We start from the raw sequence: 27,185 nt of genomic DNA on the forward strand, positions 1-27,185 counted from the left end.
AAATCTATGTCCTAAATTCAAATATCAAAATACTTAAGCGTGTGTGTTTATAATAATTATTTGAGAATGGGGAAGGACGAGGAAGAGTACTCATGCCTTCGACGAGGAATTACACACACACTCTGTCCCCGTCCCTATTTCCCAAAAAATTCCGCATCTCCATCCCCCATTGAGGAAGAGATCGAGGTTTCCCAAGTTATCATCCATAATTGTATACATCTTTTTACTCCGCTGATCTACCTTTTTAAAATATAAATATCAAGAGCTAATAAGTGCAACAAGTATACAAATTAGTATAATTATCAAATTATGGTAGACAAGACATTGCGGTCGAGTAGCACAAAGTTATACTCCCACATAAGAGGTTGCGAGTTCAAGTCTACGGTATTCTATGTGAGAGTTCTTACAAGTTATATGACGCATTAGAAATTTATATATGTGAGCGATAAAGACAATCCCGACCAAGTTGATATGATAGTTGAATTGGTAATCATACTATATGCGAGAGTAATAAACAACAACTTCGAAAGAAAATAGAAAATTATATCTCAATTAATAAACAACAACTTCACCGATCACACAATAACTTCGCACAAAAATAAGGGACAATCCCGACCAAATTGATATGATAATTGAATTGGTAATCACACTCTACGTGAGAGTTCTTTCAAGTTATATGACGTATTAGAAAAGTATATCCCCCGATTAATAAACAACAACTTCACATGGAAACCCTTGTTTGAATAACTGAAATGTTGTAATTAAACAATCAAACAAAATGAGAATTATGCAAAATTGCAAATTAGTCCTTCATTCCCAATCGAGATGAGGCAACACATTTGCTACATGTTCCATATTACTACTTTCTTCTGTATATGGAACACAACCGTTGCACAAGTACTATTATATGGAACCCAACTAGCAAAGTCGATTGGAAGCTACATTCCATATTTGAGAGCGACTTTAAGAAGATCATTAACACACTTAACCGTACTTTCTTCTGTATATGGAACACAACCGTTGCACAAGTACTATTATATGGAACCCAACTAGCAAAGTCGATTGGAAGCTACATTCTATATTTGAGAGCGACTTTAAGAAGATCATTAACACACTTAACCGAAATGCCAACGTTAACAACATTGCGAAAAATATTCCGCATGCATGCATACGAGAGCTTGAAAGCACAGGAGAATGGCAGCTTATACTTATAACTTATTGCCAGAGAACACAACCAAGCAACTGACATATTGACAAAGAGAACTGATGCGTTTCTTGACACCAACCTCATCAATCAACCTCCTGACAAGCTAGTTCCGGTATTAGAGGATGGTCAGTTTGACACCACAGTGGCGCCAAATGAAACACTACTTGTTTTGGATTTCCTCCTTCCTCTTGATCAAAATTTACAAACTTTTTAAATTTTAAAACGTGTTTCATCAATAATTGGATCATCTATTTGAACATTTTCACAAATTTGAATATATTTTCATACAAAAATATTAAAATATCTACTTAATATTGATATGGGCTTTGGATAAGATCAACCCAATGGACATCCTCGGATCTTGTCAAAACTCAAAAGGAACGCTAAAAAACTTCGTATTACTACGTAGTACGTAGTTGCAGCAGCGAGTCTATGGGCGTGGCTTCACAGGAACACCTCTCCTAAAACCCTCTGCCCTCTGCCCTCTGCAGTCACAATATATATTCGCTCGCCCATACGCGTAAGGCTTCATTGAAACGCGAGAAAATATCCGATTTTGCTCATCGTCTTCTTCGAGTCTTCGCTTTTAGGTATTATCTCCCCTTGAATTTTACTCTCGTCTGCGGAGGAAATCCGTCGACGAGAATCGAGATCTGTTTATTTGCCCTAGAATTTGTTAGTTTTATTCAGCTAATTATCTCAGTTGCCTGTTTTATTATCTGGAAAGTTACGAAAGCGATCTATTATCAGATTCTCGTGAATTTAGTCGTGAGGATTGATGTTCCATGACTATACCGTGTTTTGAAGAAGAGAATTGTAAATTTGTTTATCTTGTTTGATGGTGATTGGTGCTTTCTTACTGTGTTACTAATGTAACTTGTAGTCGTACACATAGAGGTTTTGCTTTCAGTAATTGTTGCTGTTGTTTTGTTTGCTTGTTTGTTTGAAAGTAGGAGCAGGTAAGGAAATTTTTGAATGTTTTGAGTGTAATAGGTATACCAATAAGAGAGATTTCATGCTATCTATGCTACTGGTGAATATTCTGCATGTTGCAACAGTTGACAAAAGTTATTTCTGGAGTTGTTCTGGGACAGGGAAAACTATAACTGTCTACCTTGTTCAATTGTTGTTTGTTTAGATGCTTATGAGTTCCCTGTCTATTTCCTCACAGTATTTTCCATTATTAACCTATTGTCAAGTTATCAGCATTGAAAACATGAATAACACCATAACCTGCTAGGATATTTCTCTAAATGACACACCATAGGTTATGACTATTGCACATTGACATGCTTACAGATGTATATTCCATTTAAGAAGAAGACAGTGCAGATTTTAATATCACAAGTGTTGTTGCATTTGCTTTTATCTTGTTCCGTCTGTGATACATTGATATACCATAGATTATGTGGACTTCATGTTTACATGTTTAATATTATAAGCATGACAAGTGTGATAATTAATATCCACCAATTCAGTTGTCCAGTTTATTTGTTTGATCTCATTCCCCTTCTTTCAATGTGTTTATTCTTTCCTTTACTCTTTGTAGCTAAAAAGAGTTTGTACTAAGATGGTGGAGGATTCCGAGTACCGCTGTTTCATTGGTAACTTGTCATGGTCAACATCTGATCAGATTCTAAAAGATGCATTTGGGAAGTTTGGAAATCTTGTTGAGGCAAAGGTAAGAAGTTGCTTCATGTAGTCCTTTGTTTGGTTTACATGTTTTACCATCTGAGTTGAGTGATGTTTTCTGCTATTATGATTTCATGCAGAATCACAACCTGCACATATTTGTTTATTGTTTTTCAGGACTATTGATTATAAATTACTGGCTTTGTTGTGAGATAATTTGTCAGGAGAATACCTGTATTGACCTAGGAGTAGTACTTTTTTTTTTCTTTTTGCGGATAATTATTAAAAGGACTAGATTGAATAAATGGCAATTTTTGTTTTTTAATAGGCTCATTCTATGATAGGCACTTTCTTAAATACGTTGTTTTACATTTGTTATACAATTTGATAAGTACTTCTATTACTATTAGTTTTTCCAGAGCATTTTTTCTGAATTTATTTTTACTAACAACTTGCAAAACAGCTGCTTTAAACTTATTTTGATAAGTTCCATGAGGTTTCAGAAGCCATAAAATATTTTTGTGGGGCTATCCAAACATGTCTAAAATGAGTGAAGTGCTTAGAGCATCCCTACAAAGGAACTTTTAGTGGTTTTTGGAATAGTTAGTAGTGATGTGGAAGAAAGAGAAAAGGGAGAGAGAATGGATTTGGCTTTCCTGTAACAATTGGTTTTTGTAACAGTAATTAAAGGCTGAATGGAGAGAGAAACAATTAATGCTGTGCGCGTTTTGAGCACAACAAGCGTGTGTTGTTAGCTCTTTTTTATAAATTTTTTGTCAGATTTTGTATTTAATGTTTTTTTTTTTCCTTTTCTATTTTTCATCTCTTTCCCCTCTCATATTCTCTAATTTTTTTTTGTCAGATTTCGTATTTAATGTTTTTTTTTTCCTTTTCTATTTTTCATCTCTTTCCCCTCTCATATTCTCTTTCCTAATCACACGTACAAAAACTCCTAAAAAATCACAAAAAAAAACTTAACTATTACGGATGCTCTTACAATAAACATGAATATGCCATTACAAAAAAAAAATGGCCTCAGTTTTGTAGTCATGCTGTTAACAAGCCTTCTGACCTCTTTGGTAGTATTATATATTTCTTTTTCATTACAATTAAGATTCACATGTATGGCCACCTTTTTACTTTCATTTCTATCTCTTCCTTCTTTTTCTTCTTTTTTATTTTTTTTTTCTTTTATTTTTGTTGGTTCTGCCACGTGAGTTGGGCTTGGATGAGTTTTATGGTCAGTTTAAAATGCTTATGAATTCTCTATTATTCAGGTTGTTGTTGACAAGTTTTCTGGTCGGTCCAAAGGGTTTGGCTTTGTTGCATTTGATGAGAAGAAAGCCATGGAAGAAGCTATTGATGCAATGAATGGAATTGATTTAGATGGTCGCGCTATTACGGTTGACAAGGCACAACCTCAACAGAGTTCAGGTAGGGACTATGATAATGATCGTCCACGTGACCGTGACCGTGACCGCGGTCGTGACCGTGACCGTGACCGTGGTAGTCGTGATTATGGAGGTGGACGGGGATCGGGTGGAGGAGAATGCTTCAAGTGTGGTAAGCCAGGGCACTTTGCTAGGGAATGCCCTAGTGGAGGAGGAGGGGGTAGGGGCGGGAGGTATGGTGGAAAAGATGACAGGTATGGTGGTGGCAGTGGTGGTAGAGGTGGTGGCCATTATGGACCTGACCGGAATGGAGACAGGTATGGCGGTGGTCGCAGCAGGGATGGTGGTCATGGTGGTGGTGGTGGTGGTGGTGATCGATATAACCGTGATCGTTCTGGGCCATATGAGCGTCGAAGTGGAGGTTCTCGAGCTGGTTAGTTCTGCTGCTGCGTTTGAGTTGTAAGTATTTTGGTTTTAAGTAGTCCTGTTGTTATAATAATGGAGTAATAATTATAAGTTTATTCTGATGATGGTTTATATGGTCCATGTAAACTGCAGATTAAGAGTTGGAAATGCTACTGCAACTGGATGTAATCATGGAGGGCTGCTTCTTGGCATGTCTGAATTGTCGATGAATCTTTTGAACTTATGAAACATGACACTAATAATCTACTCTTCTATGTCCCGTAAATTGTTCGATAGTATGGTTTGATTGGGATCTTATGCTTGCTTAATTTGCACATTTGAATGTGGTCTCGGTCTTTTGAATGCTACAATCGCTGCTCGTTATTCGCTTTCGTGAGTTGGAATTGAATGCTGGATTTGTTATGAATTCTCTTGCATTGACAATTATGCACCCCTGAAAGTCTCCACGATGTTAGATGGTCAATTTAGTATTGGTGACTTAAAATTTGGGCTGCACCATCAGGCGTTCTTATGAAACTGAGAGGTAGAGGCTGTCTTAGAAGTGGCTTTTTTGACCTGTTGTAAAATCAGATTCTTAACAAGTAAATGGGAGTGAACCGGGTAAATATTATATTCTTCCTCGATTTAGTCAGTTCTTAATTTTTGGTTGTGCAATATTAATGTTCTGAACCTTTTGGCAGGCTGCCTATTGGCTATTGCTACAATTGGCCCCTTTTTTTGGATACATGTTGGCTCTATTGCTAGTTGGGTACATTAACCATAATAAAATTGAGAAAGCGTTTTGGACAGTGACAAAACTTCTGCTGTTATTTCAACACTAATTGGTCTTATAATCTGCAAGGACCACTTGACTACTTGAGGAAGATCAGCAATCCTCTTAATGGCCCAGTTGTTTAGATTCTCTTGAAGAGTTTTGCAATTGCTGTCCACTATTTCTGGTTCTATGTCTGAATGTGCCCTTCCATGAAGTTCTTGTTCCTTTTTGATGGCCTGGTTTACGGAGTGTGCTGATAGTTTAGTGTTACATTCATCTACTTCATAGTTAGTACCTTACCCTGTTTATAGCCTATTGGTTGTGCACCTTTTCTTTGTGTCCTTAATTCTTATGGATCAGCTGCTTATTTTTAGTGATGAAACTGTCCTGGAAATAAGTTCATTCTTGGAGTCTCCAGTACCTTTGTACATTCCCTTTGGTGCTCGGTGCAGTCTGCCTGCTTCTTATCAGTAATGGTGGTGGTTGTGGGTAGAATTTATTTTTATTATATTTTGGTTGATGTTATGTTTATTTTTTCATTGTGCATCTCTCAAGTTTCTACTTTTGGAAGTCTGAAAGATGTGTTGCCTTCTGATTGCTCGTATAGTCTTATTTAACTTGCTTTGAAAGGTTATTTTAGCATTGCATTATAATGATAATACACAATGTGTAAATTTGTAGAATTGAAGTGTTTCAGATATTTCCTGTATGAGGTTTTAGTGTTTGTTTCTCCATGTTGCTTCTCTATGCTGAAGTGCTGAACTATAATAATGCCATGTTTGGAAGAGTGATTGGAGAGGCTGTTGCAGTTTGCCATTCTCTAAGCACCCATTTGGCAATGCTTGTGGTTGGAGTGGTTCACCGTCCCAACCGTTTGAAGAAATTTGGGATAAGGGTTCAATAGGAGTGGTGAACTATTTCACTCTCACTTCTATAGTGCTATGTCTTGTTTGATCTTTATAAATATATCACTGTTTGTGTTAAATTAGCAGTTAACCAAATTGCTTTGTAGTCTGTTTATTTGGTTATTGCATTGACACTTGTCTTGGTTGCCTGAGCGTAATTTAAATTTGATTCATTTGTAGATTTCTAGTAACTTTATGAAGGTAGTCTCTTCTTGTATGATCATGGGCTCACATTAATGGTGTTTCTCGATCAATTATTCCCTGAAAATAGGTGTGTAGTAAACCAGTAATCTAGATTGTTTATGGCTATATATAGCAAGCATGTTTTGATTTTCTCCTTTTTCCAATCGATCAACTTGTTTTTTGTTAACCGGCCAGGCATAATGTTTTACTTCATACTTCCAAGAATCCTAGCGGGATAATACCTTTTCAACCAGATATTGAAATGTTAATGTCTTATATGGAATTAGACTATAGAGCTCGGTTAGAGAAGCTACGCCACCCAATAGAGAAGAGATTATGGTTTTAATCCGCACACGAGGGGTGTGAGATGGAACATATGTTTCAATTAGACTTATGGTGGCATGATAAAACTTGATAGAGGCATAAAATTTGTTCTATTGTGTGAAAACCCCCCCTATTTAACCTTGGCTCAAATACAACTTATACAAGTAAATTTGGATGGAAAGAAAAAAAAAAAAAGCAATTAGAGTTGGATAATTTATAATTTTCATCTCATTGAAACCAAATGGCATAACAATATGTTCAACTCAACAAATGTTCTCTTATTAAAACAACAAGATCCTTAATTCCTTATGGAAAACTTTCCATGCTTGCTAGCTTCTAGCAAAGATGTCGAGGATGCTCTAAGGTGTTGGAAACAGAGAATCATGACATGATGTACCCCATTATTTGAGCTTGGCAAATAGCTTTGGAGCAACCTGAGTCCAAAGGGATTCATAAGTCAGCTCAGAAATGATTAGCAAAATGGAAGGAAAAGGGAAAATTAACACTCTGTAACACTTACACATTTGTCAATGCACTGCCAGTAATCAAAATATTGCCCGGTGCAATGCTTGTGCCCACTTTCATCACCTTCAACCCTTTTAGCACATGCCTGTAGGATATAATAGTCTTTTTAAGGAAAGAAAAAGAAAGAAGAAAAGAAAAGAATCTCGGAAGAACATTCATCTATTCAATAAGTTGGTAAGACCAACCAGTCCGATCAACAGCCAAAGATGTTGGGTTGTAGAGATTCCACAAATCCAGGATGGTGATAATGCATACTTAAAATACTATTGAAAGCTGAAATGCAATTATCATCACTAACCAATAGACCTTATAGCCACAACATATAGTCCCCTACGGTATGTGTTGCCCTCTCCTTTCTGGCTTTCTGTTTTTAAGTAGCCTTAGGCACATAAAAGGACAACTTCATTATAAGTGTCTTCAGTCCTATTCTCACATCCCAAGTTTCTCTCTTATCATTTATAGCCTTAATACTTGATATGACATGCTTCAATAAGCATATCTTCCCTTAGGATAACATTTCCACCAACTTTGCTTTAGCAGCGTTTTACATCACAGATTTATGCTTACCATTAATGTGAATGCAAAGATTCAATGGTTGCAAACAACCAGTCCACCCACATACAAAAGATTACAGAAATTAGTTCTTATGAGCACCAAGGTTAATAAATGTAAGATCAACATTATTCTAGATGCAAAAACTGCAATATAGTGTACTGTGTCTTGAGCCAATTGGTATTTATTATAATCCATCTTAATTACCCAAGCGTCCAATTATACTGGGAAAAAGAAAATTTCCAAAGTCTCTATAATATGCTTAATTGACATTCAGGAGCACAGACAGTACAAAACATAAGTGCACAAGTGTACCTCTTAGTTCTTCCACAGTGATGATTGGTAAACTATTCATATATAAAGATTGTGAGCTATTTCTAAGTGTAGTGAGAATCACCTGATATTCTCTGAGTTGCCTGACACATTTTGGCTTGCAAGAAGACTCTTCAATTAACTTCTTCTGATCTACAACTTCCTCGTCCGACCTATGTGAGTGAGAGCCCAAACTTATAAGCAAGAACCCAATAAATCCCAGTATATCTAATCTGAACAACCGAGACCTCAAACTTGAAAGGCAAGGAATCCTTAGTACCAACATGCATATTTTGCAAGTTCATCGAAATACAAATCAATTCCAGAAAGGGGCATCAAAAAATAAATTTGCAGCAATACAGTATCACATTCTCCAGTCAGAGGAAGGAAATGCACCAGAACCGATCATGATGATGAATAGACTGGTAGCACAAATGTAATAAATGGGGAGCGGCAGCACTCCTATTGAGGGTAGGTTCTCAAAACTGCATATAAGAATTAAGAGCACACACAAACAAAACCAGACCCATGCACAATTCCATTCACTGATCAAGAGATGGATCATGAGAAAATAAGGTTAGAAGACATTTAAAGCAATTTCTGAAACTAAACTTTAGTGCATCACAACAACCAGCAAATAAGTTCATATTTGTGTTTTTCGATTAAATAAACACAAGACAAGAAAAATTTAATTGATCATATACATAGTTCTGCTATGTGCCAATTTTGAAATATTTGCAAATAAATAGGCCAAACAAATCGAAATTACTGGAAGGACAGAAAATGTATTACACAAATTGATACACTCAAAACACTCACATTTCACACGAAGATACAAGACAGACTTCAACTACACCTGATAGCACCTGCAAAAAAATGGCAAAAAAAGAAATTCACAGAAAATTAGCCAACAAAAAGGAACAAGAAAAATTCAAGTCAATTATCGAAAATCGATCAGACGAAACGCTAGATATTTAGATCGATAGAAATAAGCATTGAAATATAGATCTGATGATAAGAATGAAGCATCGAGCTAACCTGCCTTCGATGGGGGGAGCTGAAATGAAGTGTGAAGCGGATGATTAAAGATTAAACAAAGATCGCGATCTTTCCGGGGCTTTGGAACGGTCGAAGGTGTGTTTGGTCCTTCAATTATATTTTTAGAAGTTCGAATATCAGTGTTTCATTTGTTTTTTTTTTTTTTGGCCCGAAGTATCTATTCCGTCGATAACCAGAAAATTAATCTTCGAACTCTCAACCTCATGTTTAAGAGATGAGGTGCTGAACCACCACGCTAGTCATATTGGTTAATATTAGTGTTTCATAACCCCACAGCTTCTGCTTTAGAGACGAGTGAATGAGGCTCAGACATATTTCAATTAGTCTATAAGTCTCTAAATATTTGATTAATTACTTTTATTCATATATACTTATATATTTAACTTGCTCAAATTTTTATTTTTATTTTTTACATATACAAAAATACAACATAATCTAATGACCTTGTGGTCTAGTGTCATGAAGTGACCCTTTCAAACGGGAGGTCATGGGTTCATCGTCTCAATGGGAACGATATTGACTCTATGCGCTTCAATAGTTATGAACATATACTACATTATAACAGAGTCATTCGATAATATTGGATTAACATTTACTAATTTTTTTAAAAAAATTATTGTGATGATTGTTGACTTTAGGCCTTCAGCTCCTCCCTTTTAGCTTCATGGAGACTTGCAATTCTTCAATTCTCCTTCCTCTTCAACCACACTTTGTTGTGCTTCATCATCTCCACCTCTCTTCTCCCTCTTAATTTCCTCTTGTTTTCCCCACAACACCACATATAATCCCATCATAATTAAAACCCCTCCAAATATACTGCATGTGATTTAATATTCCAATAATTAATCTTAGTTTTAGTTTGAATAAATATTTCATAGTCTACTTATATATGTATGTACACAATCAAACTATTTAGGAACAAAAATCAAATAAACCTATAAACTCTATACGAAAAAATAATTAACCCCTAAATTTTTGAAAGTTGTAACTAAACACATAAACTTGTTATTTTTGTACATCTAGGCTTAATAGTCAATTATCCACCAGTAATAATCAATAATTAAGGTTTCGACACCCAGAATTAGCGACTAGCATGCAGTTGCCTTCTTGCTTGATATGAAGAAGGCAACCGGAACCCTAATTATCGATAGATAACCGGTAATTGAGCCAAAATGTACAAACATGACAAGTTAACTAATATGTTTAATTGTTTAATAGTCGTTTTATTGTGACATTAAGTTAACTAATATGCGACATTAATTAATTAAATTAGATCAAATGAAAAAGTATACATACTATCCCAAATGCAACTTCTCTTCCAAACACAAGGATCCAACAATTGCCATAAGGATCAGCCACAAAGGAGTGAACGCCGAAACATAAACCGGACCTTTCACACCAACACACCATGTTGACATAGCAAACAACACCCCACCACCCAGAGTTCCCTGCAAATAATAGCAAAAGAGTGGTAAACTGCACTAAAAAAATTATGTGCGACGAATTCTACTAAAAAAGTATTTGCAAGAATCGAACTTACCAAGTATGTTATTGCGAGAAGTTTAACATTCCATGCCAACTTCCACTCCTCCCAATTTCTTTCCACACAAAGCGCATAGACGAATGACTGAATTGAACCCATCGCCAATGTTAAAGCAGTAAATGAGTAAGGACATGGATATTTGTCAGCCGCTTTACCCTTTATTCCATGGCAAAAAAAAATTACAATATAATCAACAAACCACTTTAAATATTATCTGATCTCTTCTTAGAAATAACGTATGTAAACATTATTGTTAGGACTATTAAAAACACTTACTTGAATAATCAACAATAAGGAATAGCAAACACAACAAGCCAACCCTAGAAATGCTCCCAATAAAGGCCGAGTTCCAAGTTTAAGGTGTGGTGATGAATGCAAAACATTAATATTTGTATTCCACAAATTAATCTCTGGGCCTTTATAAGATGTGAACACTATTGCTCCACAAATGCCAACTATAGTTCCTAACACCTTTGCTTTCCCTGCTGGTCTTTGCCATCCTAACCTCTCCAACCTACCTAGTCCAAATTATTAAACTAAATTAATTTAGTTTAAGCTTAAAAGCTATATACTGTGCATATATCAAAATGAGTTAGATAGACTTAAGAGTTCAAGATAGATATACCTCAATATGACAGCAATGATAAATGTAATTGCGGGATCGAGATTGGCTATTGCAGCAGAAAAGGTTGCAGAAGAGTATATCACGATTTTCACACTCAAATTCATTCCTATTGCTATTCTGCAAATTAAAAGATATGTTTTGTCTCAACTAAAAGTAACTTAGTTCAACTAGTACATCTTATATATAGAAACATTTTTTAATGAAAACTAGGCTTCCCAGGGGGACGTACAGACTAATCTCGTTTGTCCATCTAAAATTATCAATGGCTAAATTAAGGAAAATGCGGTATCATTTATGTAATTAAGAGTTTCCAAATGCCCCGTGAGTTATATGAAAATACTCTGCCAAAGTATTTCTAAAAATGACACTACATTTATTTTTTCTTAATTTTAAACCATAAATCATCTTAGATGAAATGATGAAATTAAATTGTACATTGAAAGCTAATTCTGCATAAAACCTTGAATCATTTTTTCTTATTTTTTAACTTTTAAGTCGTTGCGTATTTCTGGGACTAGTTATTGAGCTCATCATTTACTGATTTGCCCTTAGTTATTAAACTGTAAACACGCCCTCAATTTTTGGGATTCATCCGTAAATTTGGGCACAATTCTAAAGATATTTTTTTTTAAATACGGTGAAACTTAGCTTTTGTAATTATTACCAACTTTACTATGCAACTTTTAACACTATATAGTGCACTGCTCAAAATTATCTAAAATACACATTATATTGCTAAAAGGTGCACTCCATAGTATTAAAAATTGAACTTTACACAATGAGAAAGTCCAATATAATGCAATTAGAGTTTGGGTTTTAGAGTTGATTCGTTAATTAGCTTTTTTGTTGTATTTGATATTTTGGCTTTACTTTTAATTTGAGGGTACGATTCACTTTTATTGGTTGGGGTTAAAATTTTGATTTTAGGTTTAAAGTTTAGTTTTTTCGTTGATAATTTTAAAAGTTATCTAGAAATACATTATCTATTGTTAAAAACTGCATTGTATAGTGTTAAACGTTGTATAGTAAATTAAAGTTAACGATAATTACAATAATATCATTACATTTTTTAAAAAAAAGTGACAATAATTACAATTATGCTAACATATATATATATATATATATATATATATATATATATATATATATATATATATATATAAGGCATTAAAAATGCTCACCCAATTAGTCCACAAATAAATGTTTGAAATACGACTATCCATGTTAGTTTCGGCCTTTTGCTTCTGAAATATAACATGTGGTAAATGTTCAACCAAAACTTTAATAAGATAAAAGATATATTTTTTTAAAAAAAATACAATAAGAATTTTCTCCCTTTTTTATAAGACAAGATATAAATTAAGTTGTAAACTAAAATTAAAAGTTTTAATTTACTAATTACTAATACTCTCTGTCTGAATGAAATTAATCAACAGTCGTGCAAACCTTTCGGCGATGAATGCGATGGGGGCGATGAAACCGGCGGCGAACAGGAAGCGGTAGAATGTCAAAACGGCGGCGTTCATCCCGGCGGCATAGGCAATCTTGTAGGCGACATTAACGCCGGCGAATAGAGCCTGCACTACAACCATTACAAAAGCTGGTTTTACCTCATCATGCAACACTTTGCATATACTCCGATCATCACTTGTCGCCGCCATGAACGATTTAACTCTGGTCTTTGCTCAATCTTTTCTCAGCTCGCTGCAAATTTAAGAAATGATTGAAAACCCTAACTAAAGTTGTTATTGCATTACGGGTTCAATTCGTTGTGAACTGAAGAAAATCCACAATTTAGCAGAGCGTTTTTATAGAAGAATATGCAATGGGTGCAATATTGCTTAGTAGTTACGTAGTAGTATAGTACTTCCTCTTTTTTCTTTTTCTTTCTTTTTTTTTTTTTTTTTTTTTTTTTTTTTGGAAAAAACTAGGAGGGGGACCTCAAAGCCGACTAGCTCCCGATTCCTACAAATATCACTCGTAGATTTTTTGAACTCGATCCAATTGCATCTTTTCATGACCGTAATCTTAGCTAACACATCGGCCACAGAATAGTACGTACTTTCTATTTCCTAACATCTTTGAGAGTCAAACTGAGAAAATTAATAAGTAGCTCAGGTTAAAAGTCAATCTTACAACTTTAGAATTACTAAGAGTGTGTTTGGTTCGCACATGAAAATCGGAATCAGAATGAGAATCAAATACTTGATAATGGTAATGAATTTTGGTAAAGTATTTTGAATGTTTGGTAGTACGATGAAATTAGAATAATTACTAATATTGATATTTGGTTTTGTATGACCCTATAACAAAAATAAATGTTTTAAAAATATAAAAAAAAAACAAAAAATCAAGTTAATTGATCCTAATATAATGACATCCAAAACATCAATATGAACAAAAAATCAAAACAAAAATCTAAAAGTATTAATCCAAACTTAAAAATTAGATTATCATTAAGATGAAATGATACTCCTTTTTCAATTAGAGAATGAAAATTTTTATTGAAGAGGTAATCAAATTTCATAGTTGTATTTTAAAAAGTTGTCAACCAAACACTAACTATGATTTTGATCCTCATTTTTAGTGTGTAAACCCATTAACCAAACACATCCTAAATTTGTCTACCTTCTTCTCACTATTAAAGTTGTTTACCAAACACTAACTATGATTTTTTTTTTTTAAAAATTTTGCAATGACATTAATCAACTATTTAATGCATTATTACTCATCTTATCTATGCTAGGCTTAGCTGGTAATCAATAAGATTTAATAATGTAATCAATTACTTTGGGGTCAAGCTATATATAGTAGCTACGGAGTATAATAAAAAATGGTAAGCTATATATACTTTTTGAGAATAAAATTGGTAAGCTATATAAACCAAAAAGGGTGTTAAAATGTTTAATAATAATAATAATAATAATAATAATAATAATAATAATGTCAATGGAGACATCTAATCCCCATTATGAGTTTATGACCAATACGGCTTTGACACTGACCACTATTCAAATAATTCCTTTACGTCTTCCTTAATAGTAATGGATTTTTGAAGAAATTTTACCGGTGTAATTATGAAAAAAGAAGGAAAAAGAAAACAAGGAAAAAAAAAACAAAATAAAAAATTGAAAAAAAAATTATATTTACGAGTGCATTGCAGGAAAGCCTTGGATATTATCTCTCCTCACTCTCTCTCTTCTAACTTGGCATGTTTAGTCTTAAAATTTGTGAAAAAAAAAATAACAAATGGGGATGACATTAGGAATTGGTTTTGAATGGGGTGTTAGCCCTTCCCGAATAGTGCATTTTACACAATTTTTTAGACAAAAAATGCCACCATGAAAGAGAAAGAGTGAAGAGAGAGAGGATGCAGGGTCTCTATGCTAATTTGAGGTTTATTTTATTTTTTTTTTCAAAAATGTGGGGTCCAGTAATGAGGAAGAGAGTTGCGCCTCACCCAGGCGGTCGTGTAAATCTCCTAAAAAATATTTTGACCTTCACATCACAATTATAAATTCATATATTTTTCAATAAATAAATACATATAATATCAATAAAATATTTGAAAAGCAATTTTTGCTACCATTTGACAATAAAAATAGTGGGTTGAAAGCTTGCTAAATGAATAAGCTTTCAACCCACCGTGATAATAAAAAATAATAAAATATTTTTTTTGTGGCCATCTCACCTAACAAGTGATAAAGTAGCATGCATCCATTATTTTATTTATGTGGTCTCCCAAACACAATTTTGTGATATAAATATATAAATATATTTGATGCATTGTCACTGTAGAGTTATACAATATTGACGGTAAATGAGAGAATGTATCACTTCGTCAAGTCTTGTGCTGGCTTCAAGTACTTTGCATTAGGCAGGCTAATTCCAACCAGAAGCACATACCACTTAATAATATCCATTATTTTATTTTTGTAGTCTTCCAAACATAATTTTGTGATATAAATACAAAAAATATAATATCGATGAAATGAGGTTGTCAATTAATATGCGTCACTAATTAATTAATTATATTATATGAAATGTATAAAGCGTACTTTTCTTAATGCAACTTCCCGTCCAAACACAAGGATAGATCCAGCAATGGCTATTATGATGTGTGTCATAGGATTGAATATTGAAGCGCAAATAAGATTTTTAAGGACAAATCACCACATCGACAACGAAAACACCACTCTACCACTAAGCTAAGACTCCTCTGCAAATCATAGTCACATTTAGCTAAGTAAATAAGATCTTGCTAAAATAACACAATACTATATATAATGACTTTTCCTACGTGAGATGTATAATACTTATTAATTAAAATATAATACTTTTTATTGAGTCATAGAAAAGTAATAAATAGCATAAGCCACTGCCGAAAGGCACGCAATGATGAAGAATTGTTCACAATTTGTTGAGCTTCATTTCCAGGTTTCTACTGATCTCCCTCAGTCTCTTTCCCTTTTCCCCACAGCACAGCATATACTCCAATCATAATGACAACTCCTCCAAATGCACTGCGTGTAATCCATATCATAATCTTATTATTAGTGTTAGTGAGATATCTTGGTAGGTAACGTGTTAGTTAATTTAATTTTTATTTTTTTTTGTTTTGAGTACTACTGACTCGGTTACAATGTAGTATCTGTTCATAGCTACTTTCTCAACCTAATGAAGTGCCTCCACTGAGGCTCGAACCCACTCCCATCATCCATGTGGGAGTGTTAACCGGGACATCGGATGCCATTAGACTACAAGGTATTTGGCTGTTAGTTAATTTAATTAGTTGAGATGAAAAACGTACTTTCCCAAATATAACTTCTCGTTCAACCGAAGGGATCCGAAAACCACCACCAGGATAACTGTCAAAGGATTGAACATTGACACATAGACGGGACCTTTTGTACCCACGCACCACCTCAACAAAGAGAACATTACTCCACCACCGAAAATCCCCTGCAAACAATAACGAACCTGCTGTTGTGACAAGCTAGACATGAGAGATAAATCACACTAGGAAAATCATGCATGTGCAACATGATGGATTAAGATAGTGTTAGCAAAAATCGAACTCGTAACTTTTTTAATACGAGAATGGATTACCACATATGCTACTGTGAGAAGTTTGGTATCCCAACCCAACTTCCATTGCTCCCAATTTCTATCCACACAAATGGCATAAACAAACGATTGGATTGCACCCATCACCATTGTTAGAGCAGTAAACGAGTAAGGATATGGATATTCGTCTGCTGTTATGCCCTGTCCCGTCCATAATCATCATAAATATAAATATGTAAAATTCAAAATTATTATATAGGATCACACATACATATAGAAAATTTTTAATGTGTAGGCCCGCAATTCCAACCAAGTTAATATGGTAGTTAACTTGGTAAGATTTCAAATTCAACCTCCTGTAGTAGTTATTTATTGGTCTTTTTGATTTGAGAGGGTCAACCATGAACAACCTAAACTAAGATTACAAGGTGGACTTAACACATAGCACACTTTCTAAAGTAGGTGTGGGTGACCACCAAAATCTAGGGTGCTATTAGTACCGGTAATGGCACTACCCTATATAACCTTTGATTTATAATAGCCGCTACCCAAAGATATGTTTTGGGTGAAATTTGTATATCGGCTCAAACCGAGAAGGTCAAAGGTAGTTCCCACAAAAAATTACTTGAAACTTAGAATCTCATCAAGATTACTAAACTAATGGTGTGTTTCAAAAAAAGCAGGAAAATGATTTCTAGAAAATGAGTAATTTTCCAGAAAACATTTTCCTTTCCCGTGTTTGGTTGCATTCTAGAAAACTGTCTTGGTGTGTTTGCTTAATTTAAAATGAGCATAATTATTTATAATTTTAAATAGTTAAAATATACAATGGTGGTAGTGGTGGGTCTTGGGGGTGGTGGATGGTGGTGAGGGGTGGGGGTGGTGGATGATGGTGAGGGGTGTTGGTGGTGGGGTACGATAGTGAGTGGTGGTGGGTGGTGGGGGGGTGACGTGAATGATTTGCTGCTCCACTGCGGCAAACGAAAAATGACTTCTCCAAAACAAAATGAAAAGTCATTTTCTAGAAAATCACATATATTTTTCATTGACCAAAACCTTATTTTCCATTGACTTTCATTTTCTCCTCTGGCCAAACACTTAAAACTTGTAAAATGATTTTCAGAAATCATTTTCTAGGTCTCCAAACACACCTTAACTGCCAAATCATCAATTTGGTTGGGGTTGCCTTTCATATATAACCAACTAAACTAGCATAATTGTATTAGCCATCTGCAACTCACCTGAATAATCAACCATGAGGAATAGCAAAAACAACCAAGAAATGCCAAGAAGGCTCCCAATACAGGCCTAGTTCCTACTTTGTAGTGTAGTGATGAATGTAAAGGATTAACATTTTTATTCCATAAATCAATCTCTGCCCCTTTATAGGATACGAACACAATTGCCCCACAAACCCCAACTATAGTTCCCAACACCTTTGCTTTCCCTGCTGGGACGCTCCATTTTATCCTTTCCAACCTGCATACTCCAAAATTAAATTAATTTAGTTAATTAAGCTCCATATATGGAATGGCTCTTTCTATCACGTCTAGTTAAAAAGTTAGTAGCTAATAAACTAACTAATTGAAATTAAAGTGCGGTAATGTTAATTGCTGAATTAATTAATAACTGTAAAAAGACATAAAAGGATAAATTAATATAATATATTACTCCATTCATCCCATTTTATGTATCTGGCTTGACTGAAACTACATTTAAAGTATTATTGAACACACAAAATTTTAAAAGTAATTAAAAATTACTCAAGAAAATCAATAAAGAAGATAAAGTTGGTTGACCAATGGATAGTAAATATGACAAGTAAAATGAGGCAGAGAAAGTATGATTTTTATTAATGAATAGTAAATGATGTCATTTTTATAAATTAATAAAGATAAAAAGGGAATTAAAAAAAAAAAAAAGAAGCCATGAGCTTATTTTGAAACATTTCAAAATAAGTTATTATTTTAACCTCCCATATTTTTATCAAATAGAACTTGTTATAGCTTCTTTTTTTCTTTTTTTTTTTCTGAACGAAGAACTTATTATAGCTTATTTAATTTGTAATATAAAATAAACTATAAGTTTTAAAATAAGTTTTATCAAAGAGAGCCAATATTTCAGTAGGTAAAATCGAATGATCAATATATACCTCAGTGTGACAGCAAGGATAAATGTTGTTGCAAGAGTGAGAAGTGTTATTGCTGTGGCATAGGTTGCAGAAGCATATATTATGCCTTTCCCATTCAAATTTTGTCCTAGTGTTGGTCTGAGATAATATAGAGCGTATTATATGCTTAGTTAATGATATACCAAAAAAAAGAGTAAAATTTCATTAAACACGAAGTATGATCGAAGAGCTCACCCAATTAATCCGCAACAAAATGCTTGAAATATAACCATCCATTTTAGTTTCGTCCTTTTATTCCTGAAACACATCGAATATACTAAGAGCAACATTTTTTTTTAATATTACTGACTCTGTTACAATGTAGTATCTGTTCATAGCTACCTTTGCAATCTACTGAAGCACAATGAGTATTTATGAAATTTACGAAACTTATTGTAAATCTGCATATGAATAGTTTGTATATTTAGATAGAGGGAAAAAGTCTGTAAAAAAGTTAAAAATTTGTAGGATGGATTGCACGATTTCAACTATTTATATTTGTAAGAAAAAAATGTATAGAAATTCTAATTTTATAGAGTCTAAAAAATGAAAATAAACAAAAATAAAATAAACAAAATAGTTTTTCCCAAAATGGTCCCTTGACTATTCTCAAAATGGTCCCTCAACTATTTCTCAATGTTTATTAGGCTAACAATAGGTAAATGGACGAAAATACCCTCCATTTTAACACTGATTTGACGGAATATGTAACGGAGGACCAAATTGGGTGAGTTTTTGAAAGTCGAGGGACCACATTAGGTGCAATTGAAAGTCGAAATGCAAAATTGAGAATGAGCAATAATTGAGGGACCATTTTGGAAAAAAACTCCCATGATTTACATTCTCCGGAATTATTTGTCTGGACTTTGACATTGAATATTCAATCTTTTGAGAGTAAAGTTAAACAATGTGTAATCTTTGCTTCCCGGGTTACCCCGTCCCCTCTGAATCTCTGCTAAAAAAAAATAATTCAGATCTTTAAAATTAATTAATAATGCGTTAATTTGATTGTAAAATAGCACAACCGTCCAAACTTTCAATCTCAAGTGAGACGTCTGTTGCAATGGATCAAAATGGGCCTGAGCTGCTTTCGATCTCTGGGTTTCACGGACTTTGCATTCAAATTAAAATGGGCCAGAAACGTGAGAATTAGCAAATTATGCTATGACCCGGTCCACCTTGCAAGGTCAAGGTGGACCCAGATCCAGAATGCGCATTTGAAATATTTTATGAATATACAATTCAAAATTTGTGAATATAAATTTAAAAATTGTGTTATACTGTTGAATATAGAGTTCTGTAATTGTGAATATAGAATTAAAAAATTGTGAATATAAAGTTCTAAAATTGTGAATCAAGATTTTTAAAATTGTGAATATATAGTTTTAAAACTGTAAATATGGACCCGAACTCGGGCCCATGGCATAACAACCCGTGAGAAGTGCAATCCTTATACCGTGGACCCTGATCCAAAATGACGCCGTATTGTTTATGTTAGTGGACGAGTGACTGGATGGACGCCGTTTCAAATGACTTCAAGGAATACACAGAATATTTGTCTAAAATGCACCGAATGACTTCAGGGAATACACATAATATTGACACAACTACACGTCTACACATAAATCATCATCCGAACATTCGAATACACAAAACACGTCACAACCTATGTTTAAGTACATCTAACATGAATACACATAATCATAGTCTACAATACACATAATGCCTTCAAAGAATACATAGAAAATGAAAACACCAAAAACACAAACACATCACCCATGTGTTTAAGTACCACTAACATGAATACACATAATCATTGTTTATAATACACAGAATGGCTTCAGGGAATATACATAATATTGGCACAACTACACATAGATCATCATCCTAACATTCGAATACACAAAACACGTCACAACCTATGTTTAAGTATCACTAACATGAATACACAGAATCGTAGTCTAGAATACAAATAATGCCTTCAAAGAATACACAAAATATTAACACAAATATACAAACATCATCCACCTAACCTTCATATCATCTAGTTGTTTAAAAAACAATCATATAATCTACGTTTATCTTCAAAAAAAAAAAAACAATCATATAACTATTCTCATATAGTTCAATCAACAAATATCACAAATGAATTCATTTATTTGCATCAACAACAAACAAATCAAAACCGCCAATATAAAAACGCAATAAATGAACATGTAATATGCTAAAAACGAATATTTAATATACTAAAAAAAATAAACCTTTAATATACTAAGAATAAATTTATATGATAGTAGTCTACCTTAAAGTGTAGATCATAATTTATAGTATAATGACTCACTGGGTTAGGTATAACAGTGTAACCATATCGATTTCATATTAGTCTTGTGGAATAACTCAATAACATATGCTAAACCAAAAAAAAAAAATAATAATAATAATCATGAGTAAGGCAAATATTAAAGCATCCTCATCTATCTTTTCTGGAAAGTCACAACTGTGTGCGTTTCAATGCCCAGTTGAGCTCGTGCAGTGTACATATTGGCTGACGCGTTATGTCGTTTCTTTTTATTTTTCACCTCAATAATCATTTTTATGTTTTGTTTTTTATTCTCTCTTTTTCTCATATCTCTTTTAGCTGACACTTACAAAATTACAAAAAAATCAATACTATAGAGAATGCCCTTATTGTTTTGGATAATTTTTGTTGGTCTATGCCCCAATTGAATTGGTCAAAATTGATACAGAAAACATTAAATACGCTTCATCTAAACACATTAAAGACACAATAATGATAGTACGTTTCTTGTAAAAAGGCGTCGTTAGTAAATGCTCGAAGTCTTAGGAGCATCAACACCTTGCTTCCTTCCTACAATACCACTGTGCTTAGTTTAACGGAGTGGTACTGAATTTACTGCTCTTCTCGCCAATAATTAACTGTAATTAATGGCTAAGAACTACCAGTCTACCACTACGCATTCATAGAGATTTCTTTCTTTCTTCTCTTCCTTTTTTCCATCTTCTCCTGCCCAATCTGCGCCTGGTTCTTTGAACTGGATTTAATGTTAGGTTGGGGTCCGGGTGAGAGGAAAAGCAGAGTGAGAGAAAAAGTGGGTTAGGGAGTTAAAGCTTTAGGTGAAAATTTCGAGACCCTTTTTTTTTAATTTCTCTGATCTGTTTCATTGTTCTCTTAATTTTCGCCTTCCAATTATTGGGTGTCTTCATCTTTGCTGCATTTCTTCATCCAAGGTACAGATCTATCTCTGAGCCAAGTTTATGCACTTTCAGATCTTGCACAGTATCAGTGTGTATCTCTATTAGCTCTGTTCAGATTTCTGTTCATATTTGATCTGTATTTGTTGCCAAATATGCTGAAAACTTGTTGTTTTACTGTGATTTGCATCTCTTGGACTCATTTGCTGGAAAAATGACCCATTTTTGGTGGGTGGATAAACTGGGTATTATGCCATTTCAGTAAAGTCTTGGTTTTTCTTTATTTTTTTTTATTTTTTTTTTCCATTTTCTTGTTTTACTTGGCGTGGAGAGGAAGATGAAGTTTCTAGCTTTTGCTGTGTACTGTAATACTTCCTGGGAAGCAAAGGAGAGTCTGTTAGCCTGTAGCTTAACTTACTGGAGGTTAATTTATCTGCTTTTAGTTGCTTATGTTAGAAACACAGTGTAGTTTGGTTGTCTTCCCACTAGATAATGTGAATAAAATCAATAAATTGAGTCCAAAAGTGCAATTCTTTTTCTTTTGGTGGGTGAAAAGCCTTAATATCTGGAGAGTTATAGGTGAGCAGGTATTGAATATACTCAGTTAGAGGTTGTAGTGGCATCAAATTCTTGGGTGGGTCTTGGGGACAACCTATTACATTTTGCTTTATGTAGCAGAGCTATTTGCAAGTATGAAAACGAAAGATTCTTTGTGCAAGTTACTTAACTTAATACTCATGGCGGATTGGCGTTGCAAAAGTTTAGGCGGTGGCAAAAGTTTAGAATGGTACTGCATTAAGTTAACAATGTAGCGTTTTGCGTCTAAAATTAAATTAGTTTGGCTTGTGGCTAGTCTTACTTTCTAGGGGGCATGGGAATATTGAGCCTTTATTTGGATTTCCATAAAGCATGCATCATTAGTGGACAAGAAAGTTAATTGCCCTGTATAGTGTATATATATGAGCCTATAGTGGACCTTCTTAACTTAGTTGTTAATCTTGTTTACTCCACGGCAGCTAAAATTACAAAAGCAAAGTCTACTTTAAGAATCTAAAAAAGTTGTATGTGATAAAAGTCATGTCATTTGCCCTAAGGTCCATGTGAAGCTGCCACTTTTATTCACCCTTTTCTTTTCTTTTTTTCTTTCACTTTTGCCTATTGAGTGCCTTTCTTGCTTTTCTCCCTTTGTTTTTGCATAAACTATTTGTTCTCATAGCCAAAGTGCTGTTTGTTTTTTGTCCAGTGACAGCCACATTCATTTGTCAATTGAGCTTTAATGTACCGGAAAAGGCTTAACCACAAAAAATGAGCTGAAGAGCAGTGATATTTACTCTGTTGTTTTGCTTTCTCTCCATCGTTTTCGAGATTAAATGTCGTTCCGTAGTATAGTTCGTGATGTTAGAGATAGCTTCGGCAGCTTTTCAAGGCGCAGCTTTGACGTTAGGCTGTCCAGCCATCACAGGGGAAGATCTCATGGTTCATTCCATGACCTAAGTGACCATTCCCCGGTAATCCAGAACAGCTGTTGGTCTAATCTCCCACCGGAGCTACTTTTTGATGTTATCAGAAGGTTGGAGGAGAGCGAGAGCACATGGCCTTCTCGTAAACATGTCGTTGCGTGTGCTGCAGTTTGCAGGTCTTGGAGGAGCATGTGTAAGGAAATTGTTAGAGGTCCGGAATTTTGTGGAAAGCTCACTTTTCCCGTTTCATTGAAGCAGGTAGCTTTCTTCAAACTGTGATATACTTGTGTTTCGGTGCGAATTTGTTTTGATTATAGTTGCCCTTTGATGTGTTTTTTTTCCTTTGAATATGCAATAATAAAATGGAGAATGTGTCTAACACGATACTTTATGCGATACGTCCTCAACTCCCTATTTCTCTTTTCCTCCCCCGCCATTCATTTATAACGCTAACATTGCCTTGGCAATTCCTTTGTCATGAAAAATTGCTGAGTCTTTTTAATTTTCATACAGCCTGGATCTCGTGATGGAACTATTCAATGCTTCATCAAGCGTGATAAGTCTAACTTGACATATCATCTGTTTTTGTGTCTTAGTCCCGGTAAGCTAATTTCTATGTTCGCAATTGTATTCTTTTCTGGACTGTGTACAAATTAGTCCCGCTACAATTGCATTCAATTGTATGAAGTCTACAAATGGTGTGTTGATTACTAATTTATAGTCGTTTTATAAACGCCACCCTAATTAGTATGAAAACTCTATACTTGCTCTTAGATTTGCTAAAAGACAGGCTTCTTTTGGTTTAAAGTTATTTCAATCAAGACATGCAATTGTTCCTATGTCCGACTATTGAATATTGATACACTTTGCAACTTGACGTTTTAGCTTTGCTAGTTGAAAATGGGAAGTTCCTTCTCTCTGCAAAAAGAACTCGTCGAACTACTTGCACAGAATATATCATCTCAATGAATGCCGAAAACATCTCTCAATCAAGCAACACATATATTGGGAAACTGAGGTAAGAACTATTATCCTGTCTTATGTATTATATTCTAATCTCTTGTCTAAATTTCTATGTTTCCGGGGTTTTAATCTATTGATACCTTAAAAAATGCAGTCCTATCATGTTGAACTATTGAATACTAACACATTACACACACACTCACATTTTGTAAAGGTTGTATCTTCGATCTAATATTATTATGGTGATTCTTGCAAATACAAAACCGTGCATCAATTTTTTTTGAATGTAGGTTTGTTAATAACTAATGATATAATATAATATTTTCTTACAGGTCAAATTTTCTCGGAACAAAATTTATAATATATGATACACAACCCCCATGTAGTAGTGCACATATCCCTGCTCCAGGGCGTACAAGTCGAAGATTCTATTCCAAGAAAGTCTCTCCGAAAGTCCCAACTGGAAGCTACAGCATATCTCATATCACATATGAACTGAATGTGCTCGGAACGAGGGGTCCACGGAGAATGCATTGTATCATGCATTCGATTCCTGCTTCATCACTTGATGCCGGTGGTACCGTGCCTGGACAACCCGAGCTTCTCCCGGGATCTCTCGAGGACTCGTTCCGGAGCATGTCTTTCTCGAAATCTCTTGACCATTCTACTGAATTCAGTAGTGCACGGTTTTCTGACATTGGCATATCGTCGTCCAATGAAGACAATGATGGCAAGGCGAGACCTTTGGTTCTTAAGAACAAGGCGCCACGTTGGCACGAACAGTTGCAGTGCTGGTGCCTAAATTTTCGAGGACGGGTTACAGTTGCATCTGTAAAAAATTTCCAACTGATTGCCGCCACACAACCCGCTACCAATGCACCAACGACCTCCCAGCCGCCAAGCCAGCCAGATCACGATAAGGTCATCCTGCAGTTCGGGAAGGTTGGCAAAGATATGTTTACCATGGATTACCGATATCCCTTATCTGCATTTCAGGCTTTTGCTATCTGCTTGAGTAGCTTCGACGCCAAGTTGGCTTGTGAATAGAAGAGAAAACCATCCTCACATTAGGGTGTTACAGATAACAATTATAATCCCCTTATGTTCATTTCCTGTTAGCTTATTTGTCGCTTTCTTCACCATTAGAATTGAAGTTGTCGAAAATTCTATGAAGCATTTGAGGCATGATATCTCAGAGGTTTTTTACCAAAACATTAGTGTCTCAATACTATATGCTCTTCAACTGGCATAATTATCCCAAAATTATGGTATAATCCCAAAATTGTCTGAATACTTGCACAGTTACACTCACCATAATGCACAGATTAAGGTCTGCATTATTATTGTTCTAACCATTCTTCTAGCTCTTGTGTCTCTCATAATCAGTAGACTGTTAATGTTGGGAAGATTCATGCTACATAACACCTTTAACTCCCAAAAATACAGGCAGCTTCGGAGTGTTTGTGTTGTGTTCCCTGCCTAACGAGATTCTCCATTTTCTTGTCTTAGAATATGGTCCTAAATGAGGTTTCACAGTAGCTGCAGATTGTTAGCTTATCTTGTCAAGGCTTGTGAGCTTGTCTCATCAACATTGTGCACTTGGATGGGATCTCATCAACTTTGAATCAATAAATATAACAATGCATACCATTACTCTGGGTCGATTATACCCGCCTTTAATTTAAAGAAACTATTCAACACTTTTAAATACAATCACTAATATGTGTAGATGAGCTTCGGGGATAACTCGATTGGTTAACCAATCCATAGAATGTTGATAATTCTGTTTCGTTAACATTCATAGGATGTAACACGTATGAAAACCTGTAGACCATTGAATCACATCCGTAGACCCGAGATACCTCAAATTAGTTAACCACAATCCAAAGAAGGTTAATAGTTTTGCTTCGTTAACCGCCGTAGGATGAAACGCATGAAAACCTGTAGACCATTGAATCAATTCCGTAGTTTGATAGATCTACTTCATAAACAACAATAGATAGTGTGCAACACATAAAAACTTGTAGACCGTTGAATCACATCTATAGCCTGCAAGTTGATAGTTTAGCTTTGTTAACAACAGTAATTAAGGTACAATATATATGAAAATCTGTATTCACATCACGCTATTTACCTCTTTCATCAAAGTTTAAATATGAACATAAGAATGGGTAAGAGTTCTCAAACATATGATGCAATTTTTGTACTAATATATGTGAATGACAAGTAACATATTTGTAAGATTTGACCACAATTTGACTTCCTTTAACTAATGATCTAGAATTCATTTGACTCGATAAGGAAGGTCGTTTTCTTAACCGTTGTTGGGGTAACTTAAACTATATGCAGCGTCAGTTCACATTCGTGCCATACTTTAATTGAGTTGATATACACGAGAAATTGCTTGTATGTGCTGGAAGCCTAGAATGGTATGTGCAAGTAATCTTAGGCCACGTTTGGTATATCGCACTTGCAAAAACTGATAATATAATCAATTTTATTTAAAAATGACACAAATTGATGCTTTTTATAAAGTTTTGGGAAATGCTTATTAGAATTTTGTTGGTCTTTCTTATTTTTTCATGGATGATGCCCTGGAGAATCGAAACATTACGCTGACTTCACCACTCTACGCGGTCGCATGACATAAATCAAGTCTTCGAAATAAGCTCCCTCGCTTACAACTGGGCAAGCATCAACAAAATAGCGTTGATGCTTTTTCATATTTTTAGAACAATACAAGATGATGTTGACGAAACAGAAGAATGAGAGAAATTGAATTTTATCTTCCTACAAATGCATGTTTTTTGTGGGCCACAACGAGAAAGAAAAGTCTCAGAAAACGTGCAGGAGAGTGCGTTTCGTGCATTGATC

The 27,185-nt window shown here is 34.6% G+C and overlaps 4 protein-coding genes across 5 annotated transcripts; 2 read left to right on the forward strand and 2 right to left on the reverse strand.

Annotated features, from left to right (window-relative positions):
- The first annotated feature begins 1,645 nt into the window (after nt 1-1,645).
- LOC116029128 (glycine-rich RNA-binding protein RZ1A) lies at nt 1,646-5,823 on the forward strand. Its single transcript, XM_031271028.1, has 5 exons — nt 1,646-1,797; nt 2,757-2,888; nt 4,117-4,689; nt 4,789-5,256; nt 5,337-5,823. Exons 2-3 carry the CDS (start codon nt 2,778-2,780, stop codon nt 4,666-4,668), a joined length of 663 nt encoding a protein of 220 aa, XP_031126888.1. The 5' UTR covers nt 1,646-1,797; nt 2,757-2,777; the 3' UTR covers nt 4,669-4,689; nt 4,789-5,256; nt 5,337-5,823.
- Nucleotides 5,824-9,401: 3,578 nt separating this feature from the next.
- On the reverse strand, nt 9,402-13,237 carry LOC116029127 (WAT1-related protein At1g68170-like). Of its 2 annotated transcripts, XM_031271026.1 has the most exons (7): nt 12,885-13,237; nt 12,620-12,682; nt 11,439-11,555; nt 11,090-11,327; nt 10,811-10,969; nt 10,567-10,718; nt 9,402-10,086 (listed from the first exon to the last, which is right to left on the reverse strand). In XM_031271026.1, exons 1-7 carry the CDS (start codon nt 13,097-13,099, stop codon nt 9,933-9,935), a joined length of 1,098 nt encoding a protein of 365 aa, XP_031126886.1. In that variant the 5' UTR covers nt 13,100-13,237; the 3' UTR covers nt 9,402-9,932. The 2 variants fall into 2 exon arrangements, with proteins under 2 accessions (XP_031126886.1, XP_031126887.1); XM_031271027.1 differs by lacking the exon at nt 12,620-12,682.
- A 2,642-nt stretch (nt 13,238-15,879) lies between these two features.
- On the reverse strand, nt 15,880-18,944 carry LOC116029062 (WAT1-related protein At1g25270-like). The gene is made up of 6 exons (XM_031270944.1): nt 18,871-18,944; nt 18,658-18,774; nt 17,747-17,984; nt 16,548-16,706; nt 16,249-16,457; nt 15,880-15,961 (listed from the first exon to the last, which is right to left on the reverse strand). The coding sequence occupies exons 1-6, from the start codon at nt 18,942-18,944 to the stop codon at nt 15,880-15,882; spliced, it is 879 nt and encodes a 292-aa protein (XP_031126804.1).
- Nucleotides 18,945-21,523: 2,579 nt separating this feature from the next.
- LOC116030344 (tubby-like F-box protein 14) lies at nt 21,524-25,585 on the forward strand. The gene is made up of 5 exons (XM_031272569.1): nt 21,524-21,924; nt 23,132-23,606; nt 23,862-23,949; nt 24,234-24,366; nt 24,644-25,585. The coding sequence occupies exons 2-5, from the start codon at nt 23,259-23,261 to the stop codon at nt 25,356-25,358; spliced, it is 1,284 nt and encodes a 427-aa protein (XP_031128429.1). The 5' UTR covers nt 21,524-21,924; nt 23,132-23,258; the 3' UTR covers nt 25,359-25,585.
- The last annotated feature ends 1,600 nt before the right edge of the window (nt 25,586-27,185 follow it).

This window comes from Ipomoea triloba, chromosome 9 (genome assembly GCF_003576645.1).
Source record: "Ipomoea triloba cultivar NCNSP0323 chromosome 9, ASM357664v1".
Taxonomy (NCBI): domain Eukaryota; kingdom Viridiplantae; phylum Streptophyta; class Magnoliopsida; order Solanales; family Convolvulaceae; genus Ipomoea; species Ipomoea triloba.